The sequence below is a fragment of the Ursus maritimus genome, unplaced genomic scaffold (assembly GCF_017311325.1).
Source record: "Ursus maritimus isolate PB19 unplaced genomic scaffold, ASM1731132v1 scaffold_1, whole genome shotgun sequence".
Classification (NCBI taxonomy): domain Eukaryota; kingdom Metazoa; phylum Chordata; class Mammalia; order Carnivora; family Ursidae; genus Ursus; species Ursus maritimus.
Genome location: NW_024423343.1, coordinates 95,507,151 through 95,535,065, shown reverse-complemented (window position 1 = coordinate 95,535,065; position 27,915 = coordinate 95,507,151). Strand labels below are relative to the sequence as shown.

The following is a 27,915-nucleotide window of genomic DNA, read 5'->3' as shown; positions in this document are numbered from 1 at the left end:
AATATAAGTAAGCTCAACCTTAGAACTGGCAGCATTCCTTACGTCACAAACTGCAAAAGGAACCTGGGCTTGAGCTGAGGTGTTTTTAATCCTAGATTTCAAGTTCTAATGAGTGAAATGTTTTTCCCTGCCAAAGCTCAAACCTGTTCATCTGATTTTCAAAGTCTTTAAATTCCTGTGGTAGATTTACATATGAATTTCTATGAATTCATATACTTATGCAAATCTTGAAAATGTCCTATGAGTGATTTTTAACTTTTATAAGACAAAGTTATTTTTGGAAAAAAAAAAGAGGGGGGGGCTTACTCTCTTAAACCAGAAGCCTTTCCAGTTGAATGATCAAGATATTTTTTCTGTTTTAGGACCCACCATTTCTTTTTATAAAGCATTTACTACAACTAAAGTGGTCTGTTCACCACTTGTCTAAATAATGCATGTCGTACTGTGTCAGAGTTTTGTTTCTTTTTTCTCCACAAAGTTTGCCACATTCAAATTGACTTCTTCCATGTCTACTTTTAATGCAAAATTCTCTCTGTGAGCTCTAATTCTGACCCTCTTATCTATAAATTATGTCAATCTCTTACCTCTCTTTTGTACAGTCAGGGATTTCTTTTATAGCAAATAAAATTAGAAACTGAGAATTAAGGATGAAAAATTAATTGTCTTTAGTTTATAAACACTACAGGACTCTGATTAATTTAATGCAAAACTAATTAAAGTATTGTAATGACTCATCTCTAATAAAATCACATTGCTGAGTTTGCTGATGGCTTCAAATATTGACAGAGCCTGTCATACTCACATGAAATGGACCATTAGCATTTGTGGAGATGCATTCTTTAATTTATATTGAATTTATATTTACACGTACACCAAAGAGAACCTTGACAAATATGGACTTTATCCCAAAACTTTCCCAAAGGACTTTGGGATATGGCTTTACAAAGAACTTAGGCTTCATTCCCCAAACAACTAGTGAAACTAAAACTCCCAGACTAAAATGTCAAGTGACAAAGGTATTTTTTTTAAACTTTTTAAAAAATAATAAAAATTAACACTTCTAAAATACTGTATGTCAGATTTTATCCAAAGAGTTTTATACTTATACATTAAACACGAGACCAGCATTTTTGGTGAAGTACGGTTACTGCCACTATCTTAGGATAAGGAAAGGAAGACATACAGATAGTAAGTAATTCTGAAGGTCAACAGCTAGTAAGAAATGGACCCAGGATTTAAGCACCTGAAAAATGATGCCCATGAGAGAATCTACGATTTTTATAAACTTCCGGTCTTTTTTATGATTTTATCAACTATATTAAAGAATAAGTAATCAATAACAAGTAGGAATCATTAAAGAAAATGCATGCAATTAATACTACTTCCTTGAGGGTATCAAATTATGATTTTGGCACAGGTGTAGGTTCCTCTAAGGCTTGGAGAATGACAGTTATTTAAAACAAATGGAAGTTTCAAAGAACCTCCTAAGGATCCTCCAATGACACAAACATGAAGTTGTCTAGGGTTTCTGGTTTCTGGAAGGTTGGGTGTTTGGAATTTGCCTTTGGTGTAACAGACCAGCTCTCTGGTTGACAGGATCAGAGTAAAACAGGTAGGACTAGAGCCCCTGCCCATGTCTTGCTGCCCACTCACCATTGTCCATGGATACACTGATTCATGCCTTCTCTGAATCAAACATCTCCATATCTAGCATATCCTACGCAGCTTCTGCTGCCACTTTTTAGGAATATTATAATGGAATGGACCCAGAGATAGTCAAATATAGTTGTACTAAATGCAGTATCACAAAATTTCTTTAAATATGCAAAAGATAAAGGCAAAATACTGTTTTTAATTCATAATCCATTGCAAGAACATCTTAATAAAACAGAAAATACAAAAATTGGAATGGAAGAAGCAATGATGTCATTACTAAGAAATAATATGATAGTCTGGAAAAACTAGGTATTAGTAAGAATATGGTATACAAAGGGAACTCACACTGTCACTGGCAGGAGTAAAAACACTCAAGCAATTTAGAAATCAATTTGGCAGTGTGTACTACATTTGAGCATTCACACGCTATATGACCAAGAAATACCACTTCCTGAGTAATATCCCCTTAAAGTCTTTATACTTTCACCATGAGGCATGGACAAGAATACTGTGTTGGTCAGACTGCTTTTATACATCAGTAATTCTCTTCTGAGTCTGTGATAATTTGAAAATCTAGTATGATGAGAAATCTTCCCCTACGAGACCACTGTCAAGTGTAAACCACTGTCTTAAATTTCCACCCTGAACAATGCTTTAAGAAGAAATAAACTTGACAATGTTATGGGATGGAAATTCCACAGAACTCGACCTTGATATTCTTGGATCTCTTCTAGGTTCCATTATGAACTCGCAGTTTAATCACACATTATTCTACAAGCCCTTTTTTTCTTCTTTAATTAATTAATAAAATGATACTGCTATTATTTTTATATTATTAAAGTGGAATACTAGATAAAAGATGTAAAGGTAAATAGAAAACCTCAAATGTATTAGGATAATGTGCACAAGGAAGTGACTTCTGTAAACATTTTCCATAGGACCGTGACTGACAGTACTTGGTGAGGACCAATGCCTGTGCTTACCAGCTGCTGCCCTTGGACACCCCAGGCTGCATACTGCAAGACGGAATCCTCTACTTCTGGAGGATTTAACTCCCAAACTTCCCTTGAAGAAAGGTAAATATTTTACATGAACAAGTTGACACTTACACCAACAGTTTAGTTGGACAATTGCTCATGAAAACCAGAAAACCAAAGAACTTACCTAGTGTGTATGTTGTAAATCACATACGAAGCGGTATAGGAATAATGAAAAATCTGAAATTAAAAAAAAAAAGAGAGAGAGTTATGGACCCTAGTTTGGAATAAAAGCTCCATGGTAAGGTGTAGGCATATTCTTGATCAAATCCAGGCAATCCAAGAACCAATTTTAGAGAGCAATCAGAATGTGAAATATTACAGTTTTGAGCCTTACTCCAGGAGTTTCATGACTGTTCTGACCATCAGCTCAATCCCTTATTCAGTTCACTCTATTCTTAATATAATTGTGATTATATTGTTGTCTTGCTCGAAATGCTAAATGATTCCTCGCTGCCTATAAAATAGAGTTCAAGCTGCTTCACCGATGTTCAAGGATATTGGTATTTTGGGTTCTGCATGCTTTTCCAGCTTTACCGTTTACTACTTCCCTTTACCTAGTCTATGCTTCGGTTACATTAGACGAATTCCTCTTGTGTGTCCTGAACTTTTTCAGGTTCTCCCTTCCCCTCCCCAGGACATCCTAGGAGAAAACTTACACAGATACTTTCTTTTTTCAGCATACAATTATAAAAACTTCTTTTTTTCCTATAGTGGATATACACTGCACAAATATAATACTGTCAATTAAAACTTCCTATAAGTCAAATTGTTATTTCTTCTTGCTGCAATAATAGCTTCAATTACACATGATTGGCCACATATTTGGTAAGGCAATACTAGTGTTGTCTCTTTGCATGGAAATTGCAATTGTTCCACCATCTATTATAGTATTGTGTTTTATAATGAAGCCTTATTCTCCTACGCCTTTAAACATAACTATTAAACCTAAGATTGCCTTTGCTATAGAGTTGTAGAAGCAAAAATAATTTTTCCTGGTGTCTGTTTTGGCGTTCACACTGTATTCTATAAAGTTACATATTTGACTACAAATCTTAAACCTTGAATTTACTACTATAGCTGACAAAAAGATAAGAAATGTGACTACCTCTATAAACATTTTTTTCTCCCATCTCAGAAAGTTCTGTTGCCAAAGCAAACTGCCAAGTGAGCACTTCATCTTCCAAGCAGACAAATGTGCCAATGACGTTATGGGTAAAAGGAGTCTATCTGTTCACCCTGTCTGTTAATTACCTAACACACTGTAGCTGAATTCTAGGCTCCCATGCATCTTGAGAGAAAGAGTTCCTGGGCATTACTGTTGTAGTCAAAGTAGCCCAAACAACCACGACAAACCAGATATAACAACTAAATTTTGCTCTCTTTCTAGAATTCTTGTTATAGAGGTTGCTGGCTCTTCTTAATGTATGAATCCAAAGGACTCCCAACAATGTCCTACAAATGAGGTACTTCATGGAGAGGGATATATAAACCCATTTTTTGCTTCGTAGTTCTTAGCCCGATATGACATTTTCCCCTTAGCTCATGCACTGAGGTGGAAGACCACAATAAAGAAATTAATCTTGACTTGTGTGCAAATCCAGAGCAGGTGGAAGTAACAGGTTACAGGGTTTCACCTCCTCTACAGGTGATGTACAAAGCCAGGAGTTTGCCATCTGCAGATAATTAGAAGCTAGCCCTTTGTTCCTAGCTTACAGCTGTCCTCTAAGTCTGCTCATCTTTGGTGGGTGTCTGCGTGCGTGTGCATGCTTACTCCCAGGAGATCTCAAATACTTCTTGTTTTATAATTTTCCATCATTAAAAAAGCACTCTATGCCCACAAGAGAATATAACCAGTATGGATTAGGAGGGATCCTGAACAGGGTTAGAGGTGGAGGTTTCCTTTTGTTTGTTTGTTTGCATAATGTTACAGAGATTTCAAAAAGGAGATTTTCAAAGACAATTGTATTTAGCTTTACTGAACACCTGTATTGAGGTGCACTGGTCTAAATTCACTGTGTTAATCTGCATTCTCTCTCTCTCTCTCAATCACTCTCCTCCCTACCCCGGCTCCTTCGATAGCATGTCTATTATTATTATCATTTCCTCATTTCCTTTTATCCTAGATTCCTCTTCTACATTAACTAGGTAGGTCTTATTTCAGGATGAGAGGATAAAATTGGAGTCACAAAGGTTAGGAACAGTCTTTTTCCTGTAATGATTGGCTGCTGCATAATGAGAGCCAAACTGAACATCTGATGAGATCCTTGGGGAGAAAGACATTTCACAGCCAGAAATCACATATTCATCGCATCTCTGCACATGATGCCCCACTGCCTGTTACAGAGTGTGAATGGTTAGGGCAAAGGTAGTGGGAGTGGGGCAAACTTGAGAAATACGATGTAAAAACTTGATCAAAGCTTACTCCTGGAAGCTGGCCTTGAGATGTCCCATCATTAAATATCATGATGTCAAAGGTACTGGGTGGTACAGAAAGCTTCATAAGATCTGGCAATCCAAGCTCATCCTTATCATTTCTACATTACTTTGGGAACCTCAAGAAGAGGCTGATTACTTAAATGTTTATGACTGAGAGTGGAATAATTGGTTCTCATTACTTGCTGTAGTTCTATTCTATAGGTCATCGCAAACACTGAATTAGCAAATACTGAACCATAGCCTCCTCGAAGAAATACAGGCATAGATTCCTGTTGAGTGTCTGGTTGCAACGTTTTCATCAACGCATCAGTACATAACCTTGTTTCACGTGCATTTCTTTGAAAAGACACTGTATTTAATATTTAATATTGTTGATTCCCTAACACTGAACTCATGGCCAGCAGCATTATAACTCATGCCTGAATAAAATTTATCTGACATATGTGCTTTCCCTGTAGAGCACATCACAGCCCCTTGTACCTAGCGACACACTAGACAGCACTTCAATACTCTGCTTGGGGGGCATTTTAAACAGCAAACCCAGAAGCAAAAGCACAAACGTGAAAAACAGAGCATTAAAAAGACCATGAAAAGGACACTAATTTACAGTATGACAGCTGAATCAAGGAGGCAGAGTGTCATCTTGTTTGATCTCAGCTGGGAAAGTGTGTTTGTATCAGGCAACTCAAATGTTCTGTGGCTCTGCACTGTCTGGGAATGCCTAAGAAAGCACAGCAAGGATTGATTTTGAGGTTACAAATAAATTTTAGAAAGCAGGTGAATTTGGAAATCTGGAATCCAGAAATAATGAAGATCAACTGTACTGGTAATGTAGACATAGCATGATATATTACTGGAGGAAAGAAAAAAGCAGGCACATTTAAGGCCTGCCAGAACCTGGACACAAGAAAAATACAGTAGTTCTCCGGAATGGTGGCATTCACATTCTGTAAATGAAAACTAGCTACCGCCATTCATTTATCAAATATCTGTTAAGCAACTTCTTTGACACATGCCCTGTACTAAGTACTAATAAAAAGAAAAATCATGATTATTTTAAAAATAGGATAAAATACAAAAGAATACCAGTTGGTAATTTTTATTTATTACTGTATTTTATCTGTCAGTTTATAAACATTTATTGAATACAAATTATGTGCAACTCATAAATTAAGTACTTGCCAAATGCAAAAGCCATAATAAAGGTAATTCCTGTCCCCAAGGAGCCCTTGATCCAGTCAGGGTGACAAGGTTAAGAAGCATTACATTAGTTTAGAGCACTCAGTTGCAGGCTGTGATTAAATTAGGATTTGTAGATTATAAATCTATAGGTTTTCCAAGATGCAATTATTCTTTTTGGTTTCAAGATTGTAACTTTAACAGTAATAATTTTTGAATTCAGCATATACTATATACTGGACTCTTCCGAGTGCTTTAAATATATTATTTAACATTTAAATGCACCTTAAGAAATAGAGGCTATCATTTATAATTCACATAACAGGCTCTGGAAGCACTGGAAGTTTATGTATGAGACAGAACAATAATTTGAGCTCACGTCTGTCTGAATATCGTGACTTAATCTCTTTGCACATTCTCTTTCAGGGAGCTGGGACAGGAAGCACTACTCCAGCTTTGCAAAAGATTCATTTCTGAAAGACCTATTAAGCCATCATCCAAAGATTTATTGACAGGAGTAGGCATGAATTGATTGTGATTACCGCAGTGAAGAGAGATTTCATTTTGGAAAGACGATCTAACAGATCAGATTAAAAATGTAAATCCCCTTCTCCTTTAGCTGTTTTTCACAGGTTTGGTTTTTTTTCTTGGAATACCAGTTATTACCTAACACTCTATGGAGATTCATGTCAAGGAGAGTTACACTTACAAGAAAAAAGAACAGGGCACTCTAGAAATTTATGATTAAACCAGAGGTTTATATCTCAGGGTGCCAAAGCTTTTTCTGCACTGCAGTTTAACAGCCGAATTGGTATAAATAGCATGCATTTTCATGGCCTGGAGAAAATGTAAAATAGGATTATGGATTTAACATTGACTCAAACAGTTAGGAAAACTAAAATGTAAGGAAGCAAGTCTCTGAGTAAATAGCACTTACGAAAGAATGCCAGTGAAAGAAAAAAGACAGTACAGGCAAAAGGGCATTATTTTCTCTTGGAAGTAAATGGTACGGTGATGCCAAGTTTGTTCTAGGATAATGGAATATCTTTCAAAATGAGTAAGCAGTGACTCTGTTGCTGGAAAAATTTCATCTATATTATGCAGTGAAGAACTAGACTATTAGGATACTCTAATGTAGTAAATACAATTCATAAAATTACAAGCTGCAGCTCTACAGAAATAGTTATAAAACACTGTATGAAAAAAGCTTTGTGAATACTGAACAAGAATTGGTTGAAAGGGAAAATAAATATGGGCAGAAATTAAAGGTATATTAATATTTATTGACAAGTATTTTAATCTGCTTTCTTTTGTTTCAGCATCTAATGTTCATCATAAACTTTTAGATATTGTTCATCCAAGATATACAGTTAAAAAAAACCAAGATTGGAATCTAAATCTTACAGATTCCAAACATGTGAGGACAATTTTAATGTGGTACCACAAAAAGGAATTATGCAGGATTCTTTGATTGTATCACCATTATGGTAGTAGTAGACATAGTAAAATACTCAAGATGGTGGAACGAAATATAGATGTTGGTGAAAAAGATAAAAGTTTAGGTGTTGCTCGAATTCAGCTCTATTACACCAAAACCTATATGAAAAAACAAATAAAAATAAACTTGCTAATAGAAAAAAAGACTATCTGCCACAAAACAAATTTAGTCATTCTGGTCGCCTGTAGGCAGCATGATGCCATCACCATACAAGATACACAGTCAAGTAATATTTATATTTTTCCTTGCTTTAATGGGGTCTAGCTGTGTTCCAGTCTGGAAAAATAGGGTATTATTTGGGCTATCAGTATTCATCATGTACTCTTTCTGAATTGCATAGTATAGTCACCCTGAATTGAAATATGATACTTTCAGCATATATGTAAGTAGAAACCTAATGTGAGATTGTATTAGGTAAACATGTTTTCATTTAATACATTTATTTTAGTTAAGAAAATGGATGGCTGATGATCTAAGTTTAAAAAGCCGACAGCACACCAAAAATTACCTGGGCATCATTTCTCAATTTCAGGTAGGACTGCGGTGCCTGGAATATAATCTAACTGGGCTAAATATTATCAACAGCCAGCATAAGAAGAATATACTTTATTATACAATAGGAGATCTTTGGGTGAGCAGAATAGATCATTCTCCAATACGTTCCCTGTTAAATAAATTAACTGCTCATCATAAACAACCCCCTCAAGTTGTTCTTAGAATTCAGTTCATGAGATGTCTATAATGCAAATTTCATTTCAGTGATACTCCATAACCCAAGTTTCTCAATTATTTGACATGGAACTTCCCCCATAATATACCTCTGATTAAAGTACCAACCTCACTGACAACGCCACTCTTTGTAATAAAATATTTTCATGTACCAGACCTTTCCACATTAATTAATGCAAATGAGCTACTTTCACACCAACTGGCATTAAACTATTTCCAATGTACCATCATTGAAAATATCTGGTTTGATAACCCGAATAGCATTTAAAGGTCAATTACTAACAGTGGTGCAGTAGATTTTCAATTTGTACTGAAATAAATTTATACATCCTCTAACCACGTATAAACTAGTTTTCTCTCTAGCCTGTCAATGCAGAAATAAATATATTGCAAGAGGACAGAGTGAGAAACAAACTCAACATAGTTTCGAGGTAGTGCTAGAACTAGAAAGGCAAGAATGAAAATCAATATTTCCATATATAGGTATTTTGCAGGTAAGCCAAGTATGTAACTTAGAAAAGTGGTCATTCATTCCCCAGCAACTTTGGTGAAAAAGTTCTTTCTTCATTTCAATGGCATCAATTCTTAATTTATGTTTTCTTGAGCAACTTACTTAAAATATTTAATCTGCTCAACAGAAAAATGCAGAAAGCGGGATATATCCAACTGTTTTGTTACAAAAATTAACGGACAAACTATATGGAAATTATTTAGTTATTACACGAGGTTATACCAAGAGACTAAAGCAAGAAAAACTCAAACATACTTCAATTGGCAACATGTTACTTTCTTGACTAAAAGTCTTACTAACAGAGGTTCCAACATGGCATAAGAAGACCCTTAATTCACCTCGTCCCACAGACACACCAAATCTGCACCTACGTATAAAGCGATTTCTCCAAAGAATTGCTGGCTGAATGAACAGCTTCTACACAACAAACACTAGAAAGACCACATAGACAAGGGTAGAAGAGACAGAGACACAGTAATGACAGGAACCCCACCCCCTAATGTGATACCTGCAGTAGGGAGAGATATCACTGAAGGGTCTGTCAACAGACCCTCCCCTGCCCTGGGGCACAGCCAAAAACAAGTAAGCAAACAGAAAACAACTAAACAAAAACAAAAACCCCAGTAGTTTAAAGGGCAACTGGAGTCTAAGTGAGAAAAAAAAAAATCAATCTATTTACTAACCTTAGAGCATCTGACACACAGGTAGGGAATTGCTGGAACTCTTTCTAGGGTCAGAGGTTCTAGCGAACTCCATTTTTTATGTTCCTTCTCCACCTTGATAGCGGAGGTGGGAATAGGGTCTACACACTCTATCTGGCCTGCCAGGGATGCCCCAGTGCACATTGTGTTCCTGGCATACAGCAGCTCCAGCAATCTCAGCAAGGCAGCCCAGTGCTACACATCTTGGGATTACCCCCAGCCTCAGCCCCAGTTGGCTAGACAAAGCCACCAGGCATACACAGTTCATAAAAAAGAATACTCTGACACAAGACCACTCCTTCAAGACTGGCAGAGGTAGCTATACCACCTAATTCATAATGTTTTTATGTATTTGTTTAACATGGAAAACCAAACAAAATGAAGAGACAGAGGACTAGGTCCCAAATAAAAGAATAAGATAAAACTCCAAGGGAGGAAAACAAAACAAACAAACACTAATAAAACAGAGACTAGTAATTTATCTGATAAAGACTTCTAAGACTGCTCAACAAAAGTGGGAGAAACATGGAAGAACACAGTGAGAATGGACTTCAACAAAGAGAAAATATAAGAAAGAACCAACCAGAGCTACAGAATATAGTAACTGAAATGAAAAATGTGCTCGTGGGAAGCAGCAAAAGGTTAGATGATACAGAAGAATGGATCAATGCCCTGGGAGACAGAATAGTTAAATCACACAAAGAGAAGAGAAAAAAAAGAAAGAAAAGAAAAGAAAGAAAGAGAAAAAGATTTAAAAAAAAAAAAGAATAAGGGATCTCAGGGACAATATCAAAAGGACTAGCATTAACATTAGAGGGATCTCAGAAAGAGAAGAGAGAAAGGGGGCAGTAACTTATTTGAAGTAATAATGGCTGAAAAGTTCCCTAACCTAGAGAAAGAAACAGACATCCAGGTCCAAGAAGGATAGAGAATGTCAAACAAAATGAACCCAAGGAGATACACACCAAGATATAATATAATTAAAATGGCAAAAGTTAAGGTAAACAGAATCTAACAGGCAGCAAGAGAAAAACAAATTATCACATATAGGGGAAACAATGTAAGACTATAAGCTGATTTTTCAGCAGAACTTTGCAGGCCAGAAGGGAGTGGCAGGATATATTTGAAGTGCTAGAAGGAAAAACAAACAAACTTAAAACCAGAAATATTCTACCTGTCAAAGTTATCATTCAGAGTTGAAGGAGAAATAAATAGTTTCCCATCCAAGCAAAAATTAGAGTTTATCACTACTAAACAAAGCCATAACTAGAAATAGGAAAGTATGTGAAAGAAAAAAAAAAAACTCACTGGTAAAGGCAAATATATAATAAAGGCTGTGGACTGGCCACTTAAAAAGCTAGTACGAAGGTTAAAAGACAAAGATAGTGAAATCATCTATAACTACAATTAGTAGTTAGGGGGTACAGAAAACAAAAAGATGTAAGATATGTCATTAAAAAAGAAGGGTGGGGAAGTTAAACTGCAGAGGTTGGAATACATTTGATCAGTTTAAAATAGTCTACTATATAGGTAAGTCAATATGTATGAACCTCATAGTAACCACAAACTAAAAACCTACAATAGATTTACAAAAATAAAGAGAAAGAAACCCAAACATAATGCAAAAGAAAGCCATCAAATCATAAAGTAAGTCCAAGAGAAGAAAGGAACGGAAAACTACAAAAACAACCATAAACAAATTAACAAAACAGCTATAAGTACATACTTCCTAATAATTACTTTAAATGTAAATGGGCTAAATGTTTCAATCAAAAGACATCGGGTGGCTGAATTAAAAAAAAAAAAATGAAAACAATAACAACAACAAAATAAGACTCAGCCATTGAAGGAAACAGTACAGAGGTTTCTCAAAAAATTACAATTAGAATTACCATAGGATCCAGGAATTCTACTACTGGGTATTTACTAAAAGAAAAATACTAATTTAAAGAGATATGTGCACCCCTATGTTTATGGCAGCATTATTTACAATAGCCAAGATATAGAAGCAACCCAAGTGTCCATCCATAGATTAATGGATAAAGAAGATGTAGTATATATACACAATGTAATATTACTGAGGCATAAAAAGAACGAGATCTTGCCATTGGCAACATGAATAGACCTACAGTGTATAATGCTAATTGAAACAGGTCAGACAAAGAAAGATAAATCCATATGATTACATTCTTATGTGGAATTAAGAAATCAAACAGAGAAAAAGAGAGAAAGAGAAAGAGAAAGGGAGAGAGAGAGAGGGAGAGGGAGAGAGAGAAAACACTCTTAAATACAGAGAACAAATTAATCATTGCCAGAGGGGACATGGGTGAAATAAATAAAGAGGGTTAAGAGTACACTTATCATGATGAGCAAGGAGTAATGCATAGAATTAGTGAATCATTATACTGTACACCTGAAACTAATGTAACACTGTATGCTAATTATACATCAAAAACAAACAAACAAAAACCAAAAAGACAAGACCATGTTATATACTGCAGTCGCAAAATATTTCAAACCAAAAGGATACACAGACTGAAAGTGAAGGGATAGAAAAATATATTCTATGAAAATGGAAAGAAAAAGAGTTGGACTAGAAATACGCATACTGGACAAAATAAACTTTAAAATAAACACTGTTACAAAGACAAAGAAGGATATTACATAATGATAATGTCCTCTAAAAAGAGGACATAACATTCATTAAAATTTATACATGCAACAGAGAAACACCTAAATATAAAAAGCAAATATTAATAGACATAAAGAAAGAAATTGGCAATGACACAATGAGAGTAGGGACTTTAATATCCCACTTATGACAAGTGATAGATCATCCAGACAGAAAATCAATATGAAACATTGGCCTTAAAACACAGAGTAGACCAGGTGGACCTTATACACACACATGCACACACACACACACACACACACACACACACACACAATACTTCATCCAACTACTGAACACATATTCTTGACAAATGCACATGGGTCATTCTTCATGATAAATCACTGGTTAGGCCATAAAAGAAGTACCTATAAGTTAAAGAATGTTAAAGTCATATCAAGCATCTTTTCTAACTAAAATATTATGTAAGTAAAAATCAATTACAACAAGAAAACTGGAAAAAACACAAATAAATGGAGGCAAAACAGCATGCTACAGAACAATCAATGGGTCAACAAAGAAATCAAAGAGGAAATAAAAAAAAATACCTGAAGACAAATGAAAATGGAAATACAATATTCCAAAATCTATGAGATTCAGCAAATGCAGCTCCAAGAAGGAAGTTCATAGTGATACAGGCCTACCTCAAGAAAAATCCACCCCCCAAATCTAATTTACACCTAAAGGATGCAGAAAAAGAAAGCAACAACAACAACAACAATAACAACAACACAACAAAACAAAGCCCAACTTTAGTAGAAGAAAAGAAATGGTCAATGATCAGAGCAGAAATAAATAAAATAGAGACTAAAATTTCAGTGAAACTAAAAACTGGTTCTTTGAAAAGATAAAACCAATAAACCTCTAGCCAGATACATCAAGAAAAAAAGAGTGAGGGATCAAATAAATAGAATCCAAAATGAAAGAGAAGTTACAACTGATACCACAGAAGTACAAAGGGTCGTAAGAGAGTATTATAAATAATTATATGCAAACACATTAAGAAACAACTAGAAGATATGGATAAATTACTAGAAGCACACAATCTTCTAAGATTAAATCATGAAGAAATAGAATATCTGAATAGACTGATTATAAGTAATGAAATCATATCAGTAATTTAAAAACTCCCAAAAAAACAAAGGTTCAGGACCATATGGCTTTACAGGTGAATTCTACCAAATCTTTAACATGTTAGTACCTATACTCCTGAAACTGTTCCAAAAAATTGAAGAGGCAAGCGGTACCCTGATATCAAAACCAGACAAAGACACTACAAAAAAAAAAAAAAAAAGAAAAGAAAGAAAAGAAAGAGAAAATTAGAAGCCAATATCCCTCATGAACATAGATGCAAAAGTCTTCAAAAAATATTGGCAAACTGAATATCATACATTAATAGTATCACAAAACACAATCAAGATTTACTTCAGGGATGAAGTAACACAGTTGGTTCAACATCAACAAATCACTCAGTGTGATACACATTAACAAAAGGAAAGGGAAAAATCATATGATCATCTCAACGGATGCAGAAAAAGCATTTGACAAAATTTAACAGCCATTTGTGATAAAAACTCTCAACACAGTGAGTCTACAAGGAACATACCTTACCATAACGAAGGGAATATATGACAAACCCCTGGCTGACATCGTGTTCAATATTAAGAAGCTGACAGCTTTTTCTTTAAGATTAGGAATAAGAGAAAGATGCCCAGAATTGCCACTTTTATTCAACATAGTACTGGAAGTCCTACCTGCAGCAATTAGGCAAGGAAAATAAATAAAAGGTATCCAAACTGGAAAGGAATAAGTAAAATTGTCACTATTTGTAGATAACATGATACTATACAGAAAACCCTAAAGACTCCACTACAAAACTACTAGAACAGATAAATGAATTCAGTAAAGTTGCAAGATATAAAATTAACACAAAGAAATGGGTTGCATTTCTTTTTTTTTTTTTTTAAGATCTTATCTATTTATTAGAGAGAGTAGGAGCCAGTGGGGGTGGAGAGAGGCCGAGGGAGAAGCAGACTCCCCACTGAGCAGGGATCATGATGCGGGGCTCAATCCCAGGACCCTGAGATCATGACCTGAGCTGAAGGTAGATGCTTAACCAACTGAGCCACACAGGTGCCCCAATTGGCTACATTTCTGGATATAAATAATGAGCTATTGGAAAGAGAAATTAAGAAAATAATCCCATTTACATTTGCATAAAAAAAGCCCTAAGGATAACTTTAACCATGTTGGTAAAAGACCTGTACTCCGAAAACTATAAGACACTTACGAAAGAAACTGAAGACCATACAAATGAATGGGAGAAAATATTGTGCTCATGAATTGGAAAAATACTGTTAAAACGTCTATACTCCCAAAGCAATCTGAAAATTCAATGTAATCCCCATTTAAATACCAATGGCATTTTTCACAGAACTAGAAAAAAGAATCCTAAAATTTGTAAGGAACCACGAAAGACCCTGAGTAACCAAAGGAATCTGGAGAAAGTAAAACAAAGTTGGAAGTATTATGTGCCCTGGTTTCAAACTATACTACAAAGCTGCACTAATTAAAATAGTATTACACCTGCACAAAAACAGACACATAGATCAGTAGAATAAATAGCCCAAAAATAAAGCCACACCTATATGGTCAATCAATCTATGGTAATGGCAAAGGAGGCAAGAATATAAAATGGGGAAAAAGACAGTCTCTTCAATAAAGGGTGTTGGGAAAACTGGATGGCTACATGAAAAAGAATGAAATTAACTGTATTTCACCATTTATGAAACAAAATTCAGATTACAGACTTAAATGTAAGACCTGAAAGCTTGAAACTCTAGAACTCTAGAAGAAAATATACGTAGTAAACTCTTTGACATCAATCTTAGCAATTTTTTTTTTTTTTTTTTTTTTTTTTTTTTTTTTTTGGTGGGGAGGACCAGTCTCCTCAGGCAAGGGCAACAAAATCTAAAATAAACAAATGGGATTACATTAAACTAAAAAGCTTTGTACAGTGAAGAAAACCATCAGCAAAATAAAAAGGCAACATACTGCATAGAAGATAATTACAAATCATACATTCAATAAAGGGTTAATATCCAAAATATATAAATATGCTGCACAATTCAATATTTTTTTAAATAGTTAAAAAAAAATGGGAAGACTTGAATACACATTTTTCCACAGAAGACATAGAGATGGCCAATAGGCACATGAAAAAATGCTCAACATCACTAATCATCAGGGAAATGCAAATCAAAACCACCAGGAGATATCGCTTCACACCTGCCAGACTGATTATTATCAAGAGGGCAAGGGGCGTCTGGGTTGCTCAGTCAGTTAAGCATCTGACTCTTGGTTTCGGTCCCGATCATAGTCTCAGGGTCATGGGATTGAGTCAAGCTCTGTGCTCAGTGGGGGGTCTGCTTGAGCTTCTCTATCTCCCTCTTCCTCTGCCCCTCCCCCCACTTATGCTCACTCTCTCTCTCAAATAAATAAATAAATTAATCTTTAAAAAAACAAGTGTCGGCAAGGATGTGGAGAAAAGTGAACTCTTGTACACTGTTGATGAGAATGTAAATTGACATACCTATTATGAAACAGCATGGAAGTTTCTCAAAAATTTAAAAACAGAACTATCATACAATCTGGCAATCCCACAACTGGGTATTTGAAGAAAATGAAAATACCAACTTGAAGATATATATGCACCCCTTTGATCATTGTGGCATCATCTAAAATATCTAAGACATGGAAGAAAACTAGGTGTCCATGGGTAGATGAATGGATAAAGAAGATACAGATAGGTTTATCTATCTTTATTTATTTTATTATATTATTACATTATATTATATATATGTATATATACATATATTTATTACTCAGCCAGAAAAAAGAATGAAATCTTACCATTTACTACAATAAGGAAGGACCTAGTGGGTGTTATGCTAAGTGAAACAAGACAAATACTGTATGATTTCACTTATATGTGTAATCCAGAAATTGAAACAAATGAACAAACAAAATGCCACAAACATGTAATGACTTGCAAAGAGGAGTTATTATATATAATTTACACCAAAAATCATAGATATAGGTAACTGTTGGTTACCAGAGCGGGTAGGGATGGGGTTTGGGCATGAGAGGTGAATGGGATTAATAGGTACAAACTTCCAGTTATAAAATTAATACGTCATGGGGATATACCTTATGGCATAGGGAATATAGTCAATAATATAAGAATTTTGTATGGTGACAGATGGTAACTAAACTTATAATAAGTATAATTTTCAAGAATGCATGATAATTTACATAAGTATTTACATATTAATAGCTACACGATCAGATTTTTCACATATTATACAAAATCTGAGATTATTTTCATTGCATGTTTATGTATATCCTTAGGATATATTCCCAGAAGTAAACTTTCAGGTCAGAAGATACTCACATTTTACATTTTGATTCACTTTACCGAGTCAGATTCTGTGAAGACTGAAAACAATTTATACTGCCATGTGCTACACAAGTGTGTGTGTATGCGTGTACATTTGCTTGTTTTTTGGTTTTGGGGGGTTTTTGACGATTTTATTTATTTATTTGAGAGAGAGAAAGAGAGCACAAGCAGGGGGAACAGGAGATGGAGAAGCAAGCTCCCCACTGAGCAGGGAGCTGGATATGGGGCTTGATCTCAGGACCCAGAGATCACGACCTGAGCCAAAGGCAGACGCTTAACCGAATGAGCCACCCAGGTGCCCCTGCATTTGTTTGTTTAATGCCACAATAAAATAATGTTATCCATTGTGCTGATTTGGATTGTTTGAAAGACAAAAACAAACACAAAACATTATTTAGAGTTGTAATTTAAATTATGATTTAGCTTGACTGTCTTGTCATAGCTTTTAATATTTTCTGTTTATTCATTTGTGTCTATCAGAATATTTTTATGAGGATATTCTTTTATTTTTTCTTGTTGATCTTTAAAAGCTCTTTTTATATTATAAATTATAATTTTGTTTTCATGAATTCAGCAAATATTTTACCCAAGTGTTTGCCTTTTCACTGCGTATATGTTCTATAGAAAAAAATTAAAATCTTTATGTGATAATTTCTAAAAGTTATTTCCTATTTTAGACCTTAGTAGTACATCAAGAGAAGCTTCCCTAACTCAAAATTACAAACTTTACACGCTTATTTTTTATAGTAATTTTAAAATCCATGATCTCTTGTACAAACTTATTGAATCACTATGTAAAACATATGTAAACTAATATAACCACATGTCAACTACTCTTCAATAAAAAAATTTTTTAAATTTTAAAAAAGCATTTATATTTATTCTCTAAATCTTATTGAAATTATAGTTCATTAAAGATTTAAAATATTTGAAAGTAATAAAACATATTAATAATATTTATAAAATTTAAAAAAATAACATTCACGTTTTCAATCCACCTAAAATTATTTTTTTAAGATGTGAAGTATAAATCTAATCTTTTTGGTTTTTTGGGTTTTTTTTTTTATTCCCCAAATAAGCAGGGAATTGCCCAACATAATCAGTTTAGTTTTTTTTTTTTTCTTCTTTATTATAATGTTACTACTACATCCCATATATGCTTGATCTTTTTCTGGATGATTTTCATCTTATTTATTTCTTTGCCTTTACTTGACTATAATCACTACCACAGAACTTTAAAATAATTTTTTTTACATCTGAGAAGATTGCTTTATTTTAATCTTTTTTGTAACATATATGTACTCTAAATCTTGATGATCAAATGCAGGTCTCAATCTTTAGATTAAATTCTAGTTAAATTGAAAAGAGGATTCAATATTGTGAATGGAAAATTTATTGTTCGTTACCTTTCAGAGAAAACTTGAGTCATTTCCTAAAACACCAATATTTTGACTGTGATGAACACCATTTACTTGCTCATGTTTTTATTTAATATCTGCAATCATCGCATTAACCTAAGTCTGCAGGATAACGTAGTAGTGGAGATTGTGGGGTGTTGAAGTGTTTGTGTGGATTGTGTGTCTGGCTCAACTTCTACTGTGCAGACTTGGACAAGTGACATAACTTTGCCTTAGTTTCCTGGAGATGATAACATCTTTGAGGAAAATCAACTCTTTTCTTTTAAAGGATGAGCAGTTACTGGAGGAGTTAATAAAGAGGGACTCTTACAAGGGAAAGGGGTATGCGTTGTCAATATTTCAGAATAACTGACCTTGTGATAAAAATACAAGCAGACATTGATAGATTAATGCTCTCTTTTATATGCTACTTATGAAAAATGACCTGAATACTAAGCTGATGAGAAATATATGTATATATTTTTTTTCCAAAAGGAAACAGAACTCAAGACAGAACTTTACAGAGGAATTATTCTAATGGTTATATTAATATCTGAAGAAAGTTGTATTCTCCAATAGCAAAGGTAACATAAAATCCCCCTGGCATCTCTATTTGTAAGGTTCCTGACGGCATGAATCTCAAATACATAACAAATTGATTTTCAATCTCACATACTTCATGTATATTCAGCTGGACTGGCATGTGATCCATGCCATCCTGGTTATTACCCAAAACAGAAGTGTCTTCCAGGAGAGGCCAAATCTTCAGCCCTGAAGCTCAACCAAACCAACTGAACACTGAAAATGCCAAAGAGATTGTCCAGAAACCATCAGGTAGAGTAGCAACCTCTGAGCGGAGGTTCAAGAGCAGACTTTTTCTCCCTTAGGAAGCTAAATGCCACAAACATGTAACTATTTGCAAAGGGGAGTTTGTATATGATTTACACCAAAAATCAGAAGATCAAGGGAAAATTATTTTAAAATTGAAGTATGTGTATCTGTTTTCTTCACTTCTGTTTCCATTTCTGCTTGATTCCAGAAGGCCAGTTTACACTTTGACTGATTAATGTTTTATGACTCCAAATTATCCTTTCCCTCCCCTTTATAAAAAATGTATTCTGATGTTCTTTAAATTTTCTGAATCATAAAATTCATTAGAAGCACTTTATAAAATTATGAATTCTAGGAGCTCACCTGAGGTGAGACATTGAAATCTGTATTTTACGGGGTGCCTCAGGTCACCCTTATTGTCAGGCAGGTTTGGGAATGTTCTTCTGCTCTATCAAAACCCCCTTTATTTGGAGCCAAAGTAATTGAACAGAACAATCGGGGGCTGGAAAAGTTTCATTACAGAATATGAGAAAAGGGATTCAGAGTCAGTGTTCTTCCCTAATGTGAAATTAATCATCCTTTTCAGTTTAGACTACAATAAGGAAGTTATTCTTCGAAACAAAAGTGGAAGGCTTTAAAATCTCTTCCGAATGCTATATCCTGATCAGAGTCCAGAAGCAATCAGGTATCAGATATCATTCCCAGTTCACACAAAGAGAGAACCTAGGCTCAGAGTAATAAACATTACTCTGGTATTACACACTCAGTGGTATAGGAAAACCACTTTTTAAAAGCACCATTGAAAAAAATGCTATATTTTCTTTAACTTGGAAGATATTCCTAATTGAGGCTTTGAACTTTCTGAAATATAAATAACCCCACAGATGAGAAAACAGTGCCACAGTTCTGACTTGGAATAGAAGAAACTAGAATGGAGATTCAGGGAAGTAGGACACACTGAACAACAAGTAGATGACAAAGACTGGACAGAAGAAATACAGTTTCTCAATGACTTGGTTCAGGCACATTGGGATTTAGTCTTAGCAACCCACAACATTTAAACTCCAATGACTACATTCTGGATAGGGGAAGGTTTAAGTTCCATATCTGGAAAACAAGGATGATAATTGGACCTACCCCAAAAGTTTATTCTGTGTATAAACTGAGACAGTGTTTGTGAAGTACTTGGCATACCTTCAGGGTTTAATAAACATTAGATGCTATTGTTTCTGTTGTTAGTAGGAATATCATGCTTGAAATAATTATGATTATTTAGAGTTTTTTTTTTATTATACCGCATCAATTAATTTAGTCATCCTGAACTATACTGTGTGCGTGCGTGTGTGTGTGTGTGTGTGTGTGTGTGTGTGTGTGTGTTTTCAGATTCTATTTATTTGAGAAGGAGAGCACAAGGAGTGGGGGCAGAGGGAAAGCAGAGTCTCCGCTGAGCAGGAGACCCAATGTGGGGCTTGATCCCAGGACCCTGAGATCATGACCCAAGCCGAGGGCAGATGCTTAACAAACTGAGCCACCCAGGCGCCCCTATACTGTATTTTAATTATACAATTCTGAAATAAGTTAACTATCCAGGTATTCTTAGAAATATCTAGACTCCTTAAACTCCTGATTAACAATTGCATTCCAGATTATGATACTTGGAATGGAATGAAGAGATAGAAAACATTCCTTACAAAATTCCTCCTTAGCCTGTATTGTTCCTAATTAGACACGTGCTCCATGATATTAACTCATTGACATGTATTTGTTAGTAAGAAAGCAATTAAATTAACTTATCCTGAGGCTGAATAAGAGATAGCCAACTCAACAACAAAGCTGCATTTGTTTGTAATACCACTCTACTAAATACCAGCATGCCCAAGGATAAGAAACAATACCGACGAAAATGAGGAAAAATAATAAAATCGCTGAAAGCAAAGCCATGTTCTGTCCAAAAATCAATTAGATTGATAATCTTATAATAAGACTGACAATAGAAAAAAGGGAAACAAAAATAGAAACATTGGAAATAAAAAGAAGAGTATCACCAAATCATTATAAGGTACTAACTACTTTATTGGTGGTGGTTAGTACAGTTCTATACCTATAAATTTGATAACTTAAATGGCATGAGCAAATTTCTTGAGAGACAGAAAACTACAAAATCTTCTTAAAATGAAATAGGTTACCAAGGCGCCTGGGTGGCTCAGTTGGTCGAGCATCTGCTTCCGGGTCTGATCTTGGCTTGGGTCATGATCTTTAGGTCCTGGAATCAAGCCCCACATCGGGCTCCCTGCTCAGCAGGAAGTCTGCCTCTCTCTTTCTCTGTGTTCCTGCCCCCTGCTCGTTCCCTCTCTCTCCCATCTCTTTCTCAAATAAATAAATAATCTTATAAAAAAGGAAATAGGTTACCTAAACAGTACTATATGTATTAAATAAATTAAATTAATAGCTAATAAAAATTTGAAACAAAGAAAACTGCAGGTCCAGATGGCTTCATTGGTGAACTCTATTATGCATTTAATGAAGGATGAATACCAACTCCACATACACATTATCAGAATACAGGACAGAACAGAATACTTCCTAACTCATTTTATGAGGCCAGCATTATTTAATACCAAAACCAGATGAAAGCATTAAAATAGATACTGCCCAATATGCTTCATGAACATAGGCACAAAAAACCACCACAAAATTCTAACAAATAAATATCCTATAAAAGGAGAATATCTAATGACCAGATAGGATTTATTTCAGATGCAAGATTGCTTTGCTATTTGAAAATTAAGTATTATATGTCACATCATAATCAACCCCCCAAAATCACATTATATATTAATTGATGAAGAAAAAATCACTTGACATTCAGTACCCATTCATGATTAAAACCTCTGAACAAATATAATTAGAAGCAAACATCCTCAATGTGATAAATAGCATTACCAAAAACATACAGTTAATGTCATTGTTTATGGTGACATATTAAATGCTCATCCCCTTGGAAACAAGGCAAGGCATTCATTCTCACCATTCTTATTGAACATTATACTGGAATTCCTAGCCAGTGCAAAAAAATGAAATAACATATATACTTAGTGGAAAGAAAAAAATAAAACTACGTTCATTATCAACTGACATATTTGCCTATGTAGAAAATCCAAAGAAACGACAATAAATTTCAGAACTGATATATGAAACAATGATAATAAATTAACAATGTTAAAGGATAAAATGTCAATGTAGAAAAATGAGTCAAAAAGTAGCAATAAATACTTGGAAATTAAATTTGAAAAAGCAGTGCCATTTATAATAGTGTCAAAATTATGAAATACTCTTAAATATAAATCTAAAAAAGTATACAGAATTTATATACTTAAAACCAAACACTAATGAAACAATGTTGGTATACTGTCATATATGGTATTCATGGATTGGAACATTCTATGTACTTAAAATGTCAAATCTCCCAAAACTAATCTACAGATCTAACAAAACTCCAAATGAAATTACAGCAAATTTAAAAATATATTGATAAATTAATTCTAAAATACAAATGAGTTGCAAACAAAACAAACCAAAACCAAACTTAGAAAAGCCAAGCAATTTTTGAGAGCAAAGCTGGAGGATTCAACCAATCTGATTTCAAGATTTCTTATAAGGGTACAGTATTCAACACAATATATTAGAGAAAGAATGGATACACATCACAGAATAAGAGTCTAGAAACATATATATACATAGTGAATTTCAAGATTCCATGGCAAATTGATGACTTAATGGAGAAAAAATAATCAGACTTTTCAGCAAATGGTGCTGGAATAATTAGATATTTACATACAAAACAATAAACCTTTATATTTTGCATCATATGTTAAAATTAAGAATGAATCCTAGTCCTCAGTGTAAAACCTAAAAGTTCCAAAAGGAAACAAGACTGGAGAAAAATCTTTGTGACTTTAGGTTAGGCAAAATTCGTTAGCTAGAAAACCGAAAGCACCATGCATAAATGAAAACAAAACAAAACAAAACAAAAAAACTAAACTGGATTACATCTAAATTAGGAATGTCGGGTTTTCAAAAAAATCATTTATATCAAAAATGAAATGGTTAACTACAGACTGGGAGAAAGTATCTGAAATCTTATATGATAAAGGACCTATATCCAAAATAAATAAAGAACTCATATAATAAAACTAACTCTCCCACCCCCCCTAAAAAGGAGAAAGATTTGAACAAACATTTACCCAAAGAAAATATATGGATAGAAATTGAGCACATGAAAAAAATTTCAAGATAATTTGTCATTAGGAAAATTCACATAACACTAAACACTAAAATGGCAAAATAATAATAATACTTATGACTAAAAGACACGATTATATTGAGCACGTGGAAGTTTCAAAAATTTTTGATGGTATTACCAAATGGTAAGTCAGAAAATAATTTCACAGTTCTTTATAAAGTTATATATTTACCATAAGATTCACCAATCCCCATTCTCAAGTATTTCTCAAAGTGAAATAGAAATCTATGTTCATTGGAATCTGGGTCCAGAGGTTAATACTAGCTCTCTGGACAATCATCAACACCTTGAAACTATCCAAATATTCCTCAACTGGAGAAACAGATGAATAAATTATGGTGTATCAACTCAATCAAATATGATTCACCAGTAAGAAGAAACAAACAACATGCATGGACCTCAAATGCATTATGCAAAGTAAGAGACCAGATTTAAAAAGGCTACATTATTTCTATTTATATGATATTCTACAAAACTGCAGAGACCAAAAACAACCCAAAAGTTGCCATGAGCTGAGACTAAAGAGAAGAGTCGGTACCAAGTAACACGAGGTAATTGGGTGTGTTGCACTATTCTACATCTTAACTGTAGTGGTGGTTCCATGACTATATGCAGTTATTAAAACCTGTAGACCTGTGCACTAACAGGCCAGATTTTCCTGCATTTAAGTTATATCTTAATAAGACAAAAACCAAAAAACAAACAAAAAAACCCCAAAAAAACCAAACAACAAAAAACAAAGATGAGCTATTAGCTGAGATAAAGCCAGATATAGCTGAAGAAAGGAATAGGTGGATATTTAAAGAAAACTCTCAATGCATTAAGACACTACCAAGAATAATTTTCTGTATTTACACCGTCTTACTCTACATCGCAAGATCTGATTCTATAAATAAAGATTTCGCTTTTTATTATATTTCAAGAAATCTGAGTTGTGTACTTTTTCCACATTTTAACATCTCTGAAATTAGAGGACGCTGAAGCAAATAGAAGGTCAAGCACACTGGAACACAATGGTGCGTCTTTCAATTGATGATATGTCAGATGCCATGAAACACAGTAATTAGTCTACTTTAGCAAACAAGTTGTGATAAAAGGAAGTATGTCTTTGTCAAAAGGGTTAAAGGCTAAAATGCTGTTTTGCTGCCCTTCGTTCTACAGGACACTACTTACCAATTACCTAGCATCGACTCCTAAATGGGGAGGACATAATCGATATAGGAATGGGGTTTTATTATGTCATTGGAGTATTTAGAGCAAGATTCCAGGGAACTGTAAGTTAAAAATGAAAAGTAACTTCTCAGTAAGCGCTGAGGCCAGCATGGTCAACTGGGCATTCTGCAGGGACGGAAATGTTCCATCTGCTCTGGCCACAGGTGGCAATGGACTACTTGAAACGTAGCTCGTGCCACTGAGGAACTGAACATGTCATTTTACTTAGTGTTAATTTAAATTTAAATGGCCACATGTTGATTAGTGGCTTTGTACTGGACAACACGGACTTAGCCACTGGGTTGAAGCATTTTTAGGATTAGGATAAAAGGAACAGGCAGTTGATGGCTCTACAACACAGCTCTGAAAGTATCCGTTCTACTGTGGCCTTCATGCTGCATCATCAACCTTCTGGGATAAGGGAGAAACAACAAGTTAAGAAGATTAGCACAGGAGGCAGTTGGGTCAGCAGTAGGAACACCAACTGTTTCTCCTTTCTCACATCCTACCTACAGGCTTCTAGGCTTTTCATGCAATTAAGCATCCCCTTTGCCAGCAGAGAAATCTCCACTGGCCCTGAGTTTATCTTCATTTTTTTCTCAGTGTGGTGGTAACAAGATTAACACAATTGAAAGATGCAGATTAAGTACTAATATTAGTTATATATACTCAATATATAACAGCTAATGGTGAGAAAAATAAGATTCAGAACTACAGTCCAGATCTTACTGAGATTAAACAGAAGTCTCAGCCTTCCCTGAAGATGAACCAAAAATTTATAATAATTAATTGACATTTTATATCACTTTTGACTATTGCACTTTGTAATTTTCCAGTATATTTCTGTACTTCATTTATTATATACTTTGGACTGAACAGTTTTGCAAATAAAAAATGTTTTCAGTATCAAATAATTCATAAATTCTGATTATTTCCAAAGTATCTTAACATGTTTAAACTATAAGCAGTAGATAGTAATTTGACTCCCAGTAAAACATAATGACTTACCAAAGTTAACTTAAGATAACTCATTTCAATACATCACTGTTGTGATGCATGCATGCACATAAATGTATACATATATATGTTATATATGTATCTTATATCAGGGCTATTTCATATGGTTGTGCAGCTTGCTCTCTACACAAAAAAACCCAACAGAGGAGACAGGAGACTGAAAGCCAATCTATATGTTGGGTATTCCTCCTGCATAGAGCTGTGAGAAAGCAGCTTTTCTTTTTCTTTTCTTCTTTTTCTTCTTCTCTCTTTTTGTTTTTTTTTTTTTAATTTAAATTCAAGTTAGTTAACATATAGTGTATTGTTAGTTCTGGGGTAGAATTTAGTGATTGACCAGTTGAATGTAATACCCAGTGCCCATTACATCAAGTGCCCTCCTTAGTGCCCATCACCCAGTTAACCCCCCCCCCCGCCCCAAGAAAGCACCCACTCATCACACAGCCCGCTGAACACTTGTCAAGCAGTGTGCCCATGGATATGCACCAAGAAGCCACTTTCCATAATTTGTCTACCTGGAGCAGGTGTACCACTGTTTAACACAAAGGTGCAGTGGGCTGACATGTTTCTAGATACGTTCTGTGTATCATACTATGTCTATTCATGTTTGTTATTTGAACAAAGGCTTAAGGAAAGCTCTATCAGAATTCTTGTTCAAGTGACAGAATTGGATTTTAGCTAATTACGCCTAAAAGATGTGCATTAGAAAGATCTGTATTACAGATCTCAAAGAAGAGTTGGGAACACTAAAAAACCAAGGATGGGAGCTAAGTTTCTGGAAATATTGGTTAAAACTACACCACTAAACTGGCTGGTGAAAAAGAGAAACAAACAAAAAACACTGCTGATGCATGGAACTCTATAGAAAACTCCTACCTCCCTCTCTCCACAAAAACCATTTCAGTACTAGGAACACAACTGGTTGCAACTGATGCCAGTGAAAACCAGACAATTCTGTGACCACCAACCTAGCAAAACATAGGCATACCACTAAGAGCCTCTTCTTTCATACTGAATAATTCTGAACTGAAGGTAATTCTTGGTGGTCTGAGTTACACGCCTACATCCTAACTCTAAGAGATCCCCATGTTGAGAACACCGAAATATGGGAACTATAGAAAAGCTTATCAAAAGTTGATGGGAAGCCAATTAAATTTGTTACCTTAGGGGTAGCTGGGTGGCTCAGTTGTTAAGTGTCTGCCTTTGGCTTAGGTCATGATCCCAGAGTTCTGAGATCGAGCCCTGCATCAGGCTCCCTGCTCAGTGGGGAGCCTGCTTCTCCCTCTCCCACTCCCCCTGCTTGTGTTCCCTTTCTTGCTGTCTCTGTCAAATGAATAAACAAAATCTTAAAAAAAAAAAGTGTTCTCTTATACACAGCCAAGTAGAAATATAAAATTTCATGTAAAACAATAATGTTAGCATCTATAGCAAATGAATCATTAACTGATTACCCACGTATTCCTCATTATTAGCATTCTTGGGTTTTATATGATGACACAGTAAACTTATTGTTTCTTAAGAACAGTTCCAGAACTCGTGTTAGCCCAATAATTAGTCAAGAACTTGGCATATAAATGTGGTACAAAAAGGATATTCTTATAAGGTAAACTGTTAATTCCAAATACAAGACTCTCATGATTACAGCAAAGTAGAACAAGAAAACCCCCACACATCCATGCAGTAAAACTGTGAAAATAGAATTAGAAAAAGACATAAAACCAGAGAAAATGAAACGAAAGCATAAGAACAAGACTTATAATGGGACCTGTGATAAGACGGTAATTTCAATTAGGCTGTTGGACCTCAAATCGATTGAAGATTGTTTTCCAAGGGATTTAGATTATATAAACAAGCGATCTGAATTTTTAAGGCTCCGAATATTTTATTTTCACTAAAGGAATCCCCGTGTCTCAGAGACATTTGTATATTAAAATTTTGGACCCAGAAAAAAACTTTATAATTTATTTAGCTTAAGCCTCTCCTTTTACATCCAAATATTTGAGGTATTACTTTATTTTATAATGACTATGGATATGGTCACAGAAATGTGAAAAACAAGGCAAACATCTCAAACACAATTCACCTTGACTGTACTTCACCCTGGGGAGGTGAAAAAGAAAACAGGCAAGGTTACCAGAGTTGGTTTTTTTATGGTTAAGAAATCTGAAATGTAGTTGTGAAAATGAAAAACAGACCTCTGGAGTAGATAATGATGTAAGAAACACAGAATTAAATGATACAGTGAAAGGTGCTGATTGAAGGGAAAACAAGATTAATA

At 34.6% G+C, this 27,915-nt stretch overlaps 1 protein-coding gene across 2 annotated transcripts in view; it reads right to left on the bottom strand.

Moving 5' to 3' along the window:
• DPP10 (dipeptidyl peptidase like 10) overlaps window positions 1-27,915 on the bottom strand; it is a 618,096-nt gene that overhangs the window by 147,486 nt on the left and 442,695 nt on the right. The window contains exons 8-11 of one of the 2 annotated variants that reach the window (XM_040645663.1): window positions 11,461-11,479; window positions 6,134-6,154; window positions 2,821-2,873; window positions 2,640-2,721 (exon numbers count right to left, since the gene is read on the bottom strand). In XM_040645663.1, the coding sequence (XP_040501597.1) occupies window positions 2,640-2,721; window positions 2,821-2,873; window positions 6,134-6,154; window positions 11,461-11,479 (175 nt within the window). The remainder of the gene's footprint in view (window positions 1-2,639; window positions 2,722-2,820; window positions 2,874-6,133; window positions 6,155-11,460; window positions 11,480-27,915) is intronic. The other variant, XM_040645668.1, reaches the window with a different exon arrangement.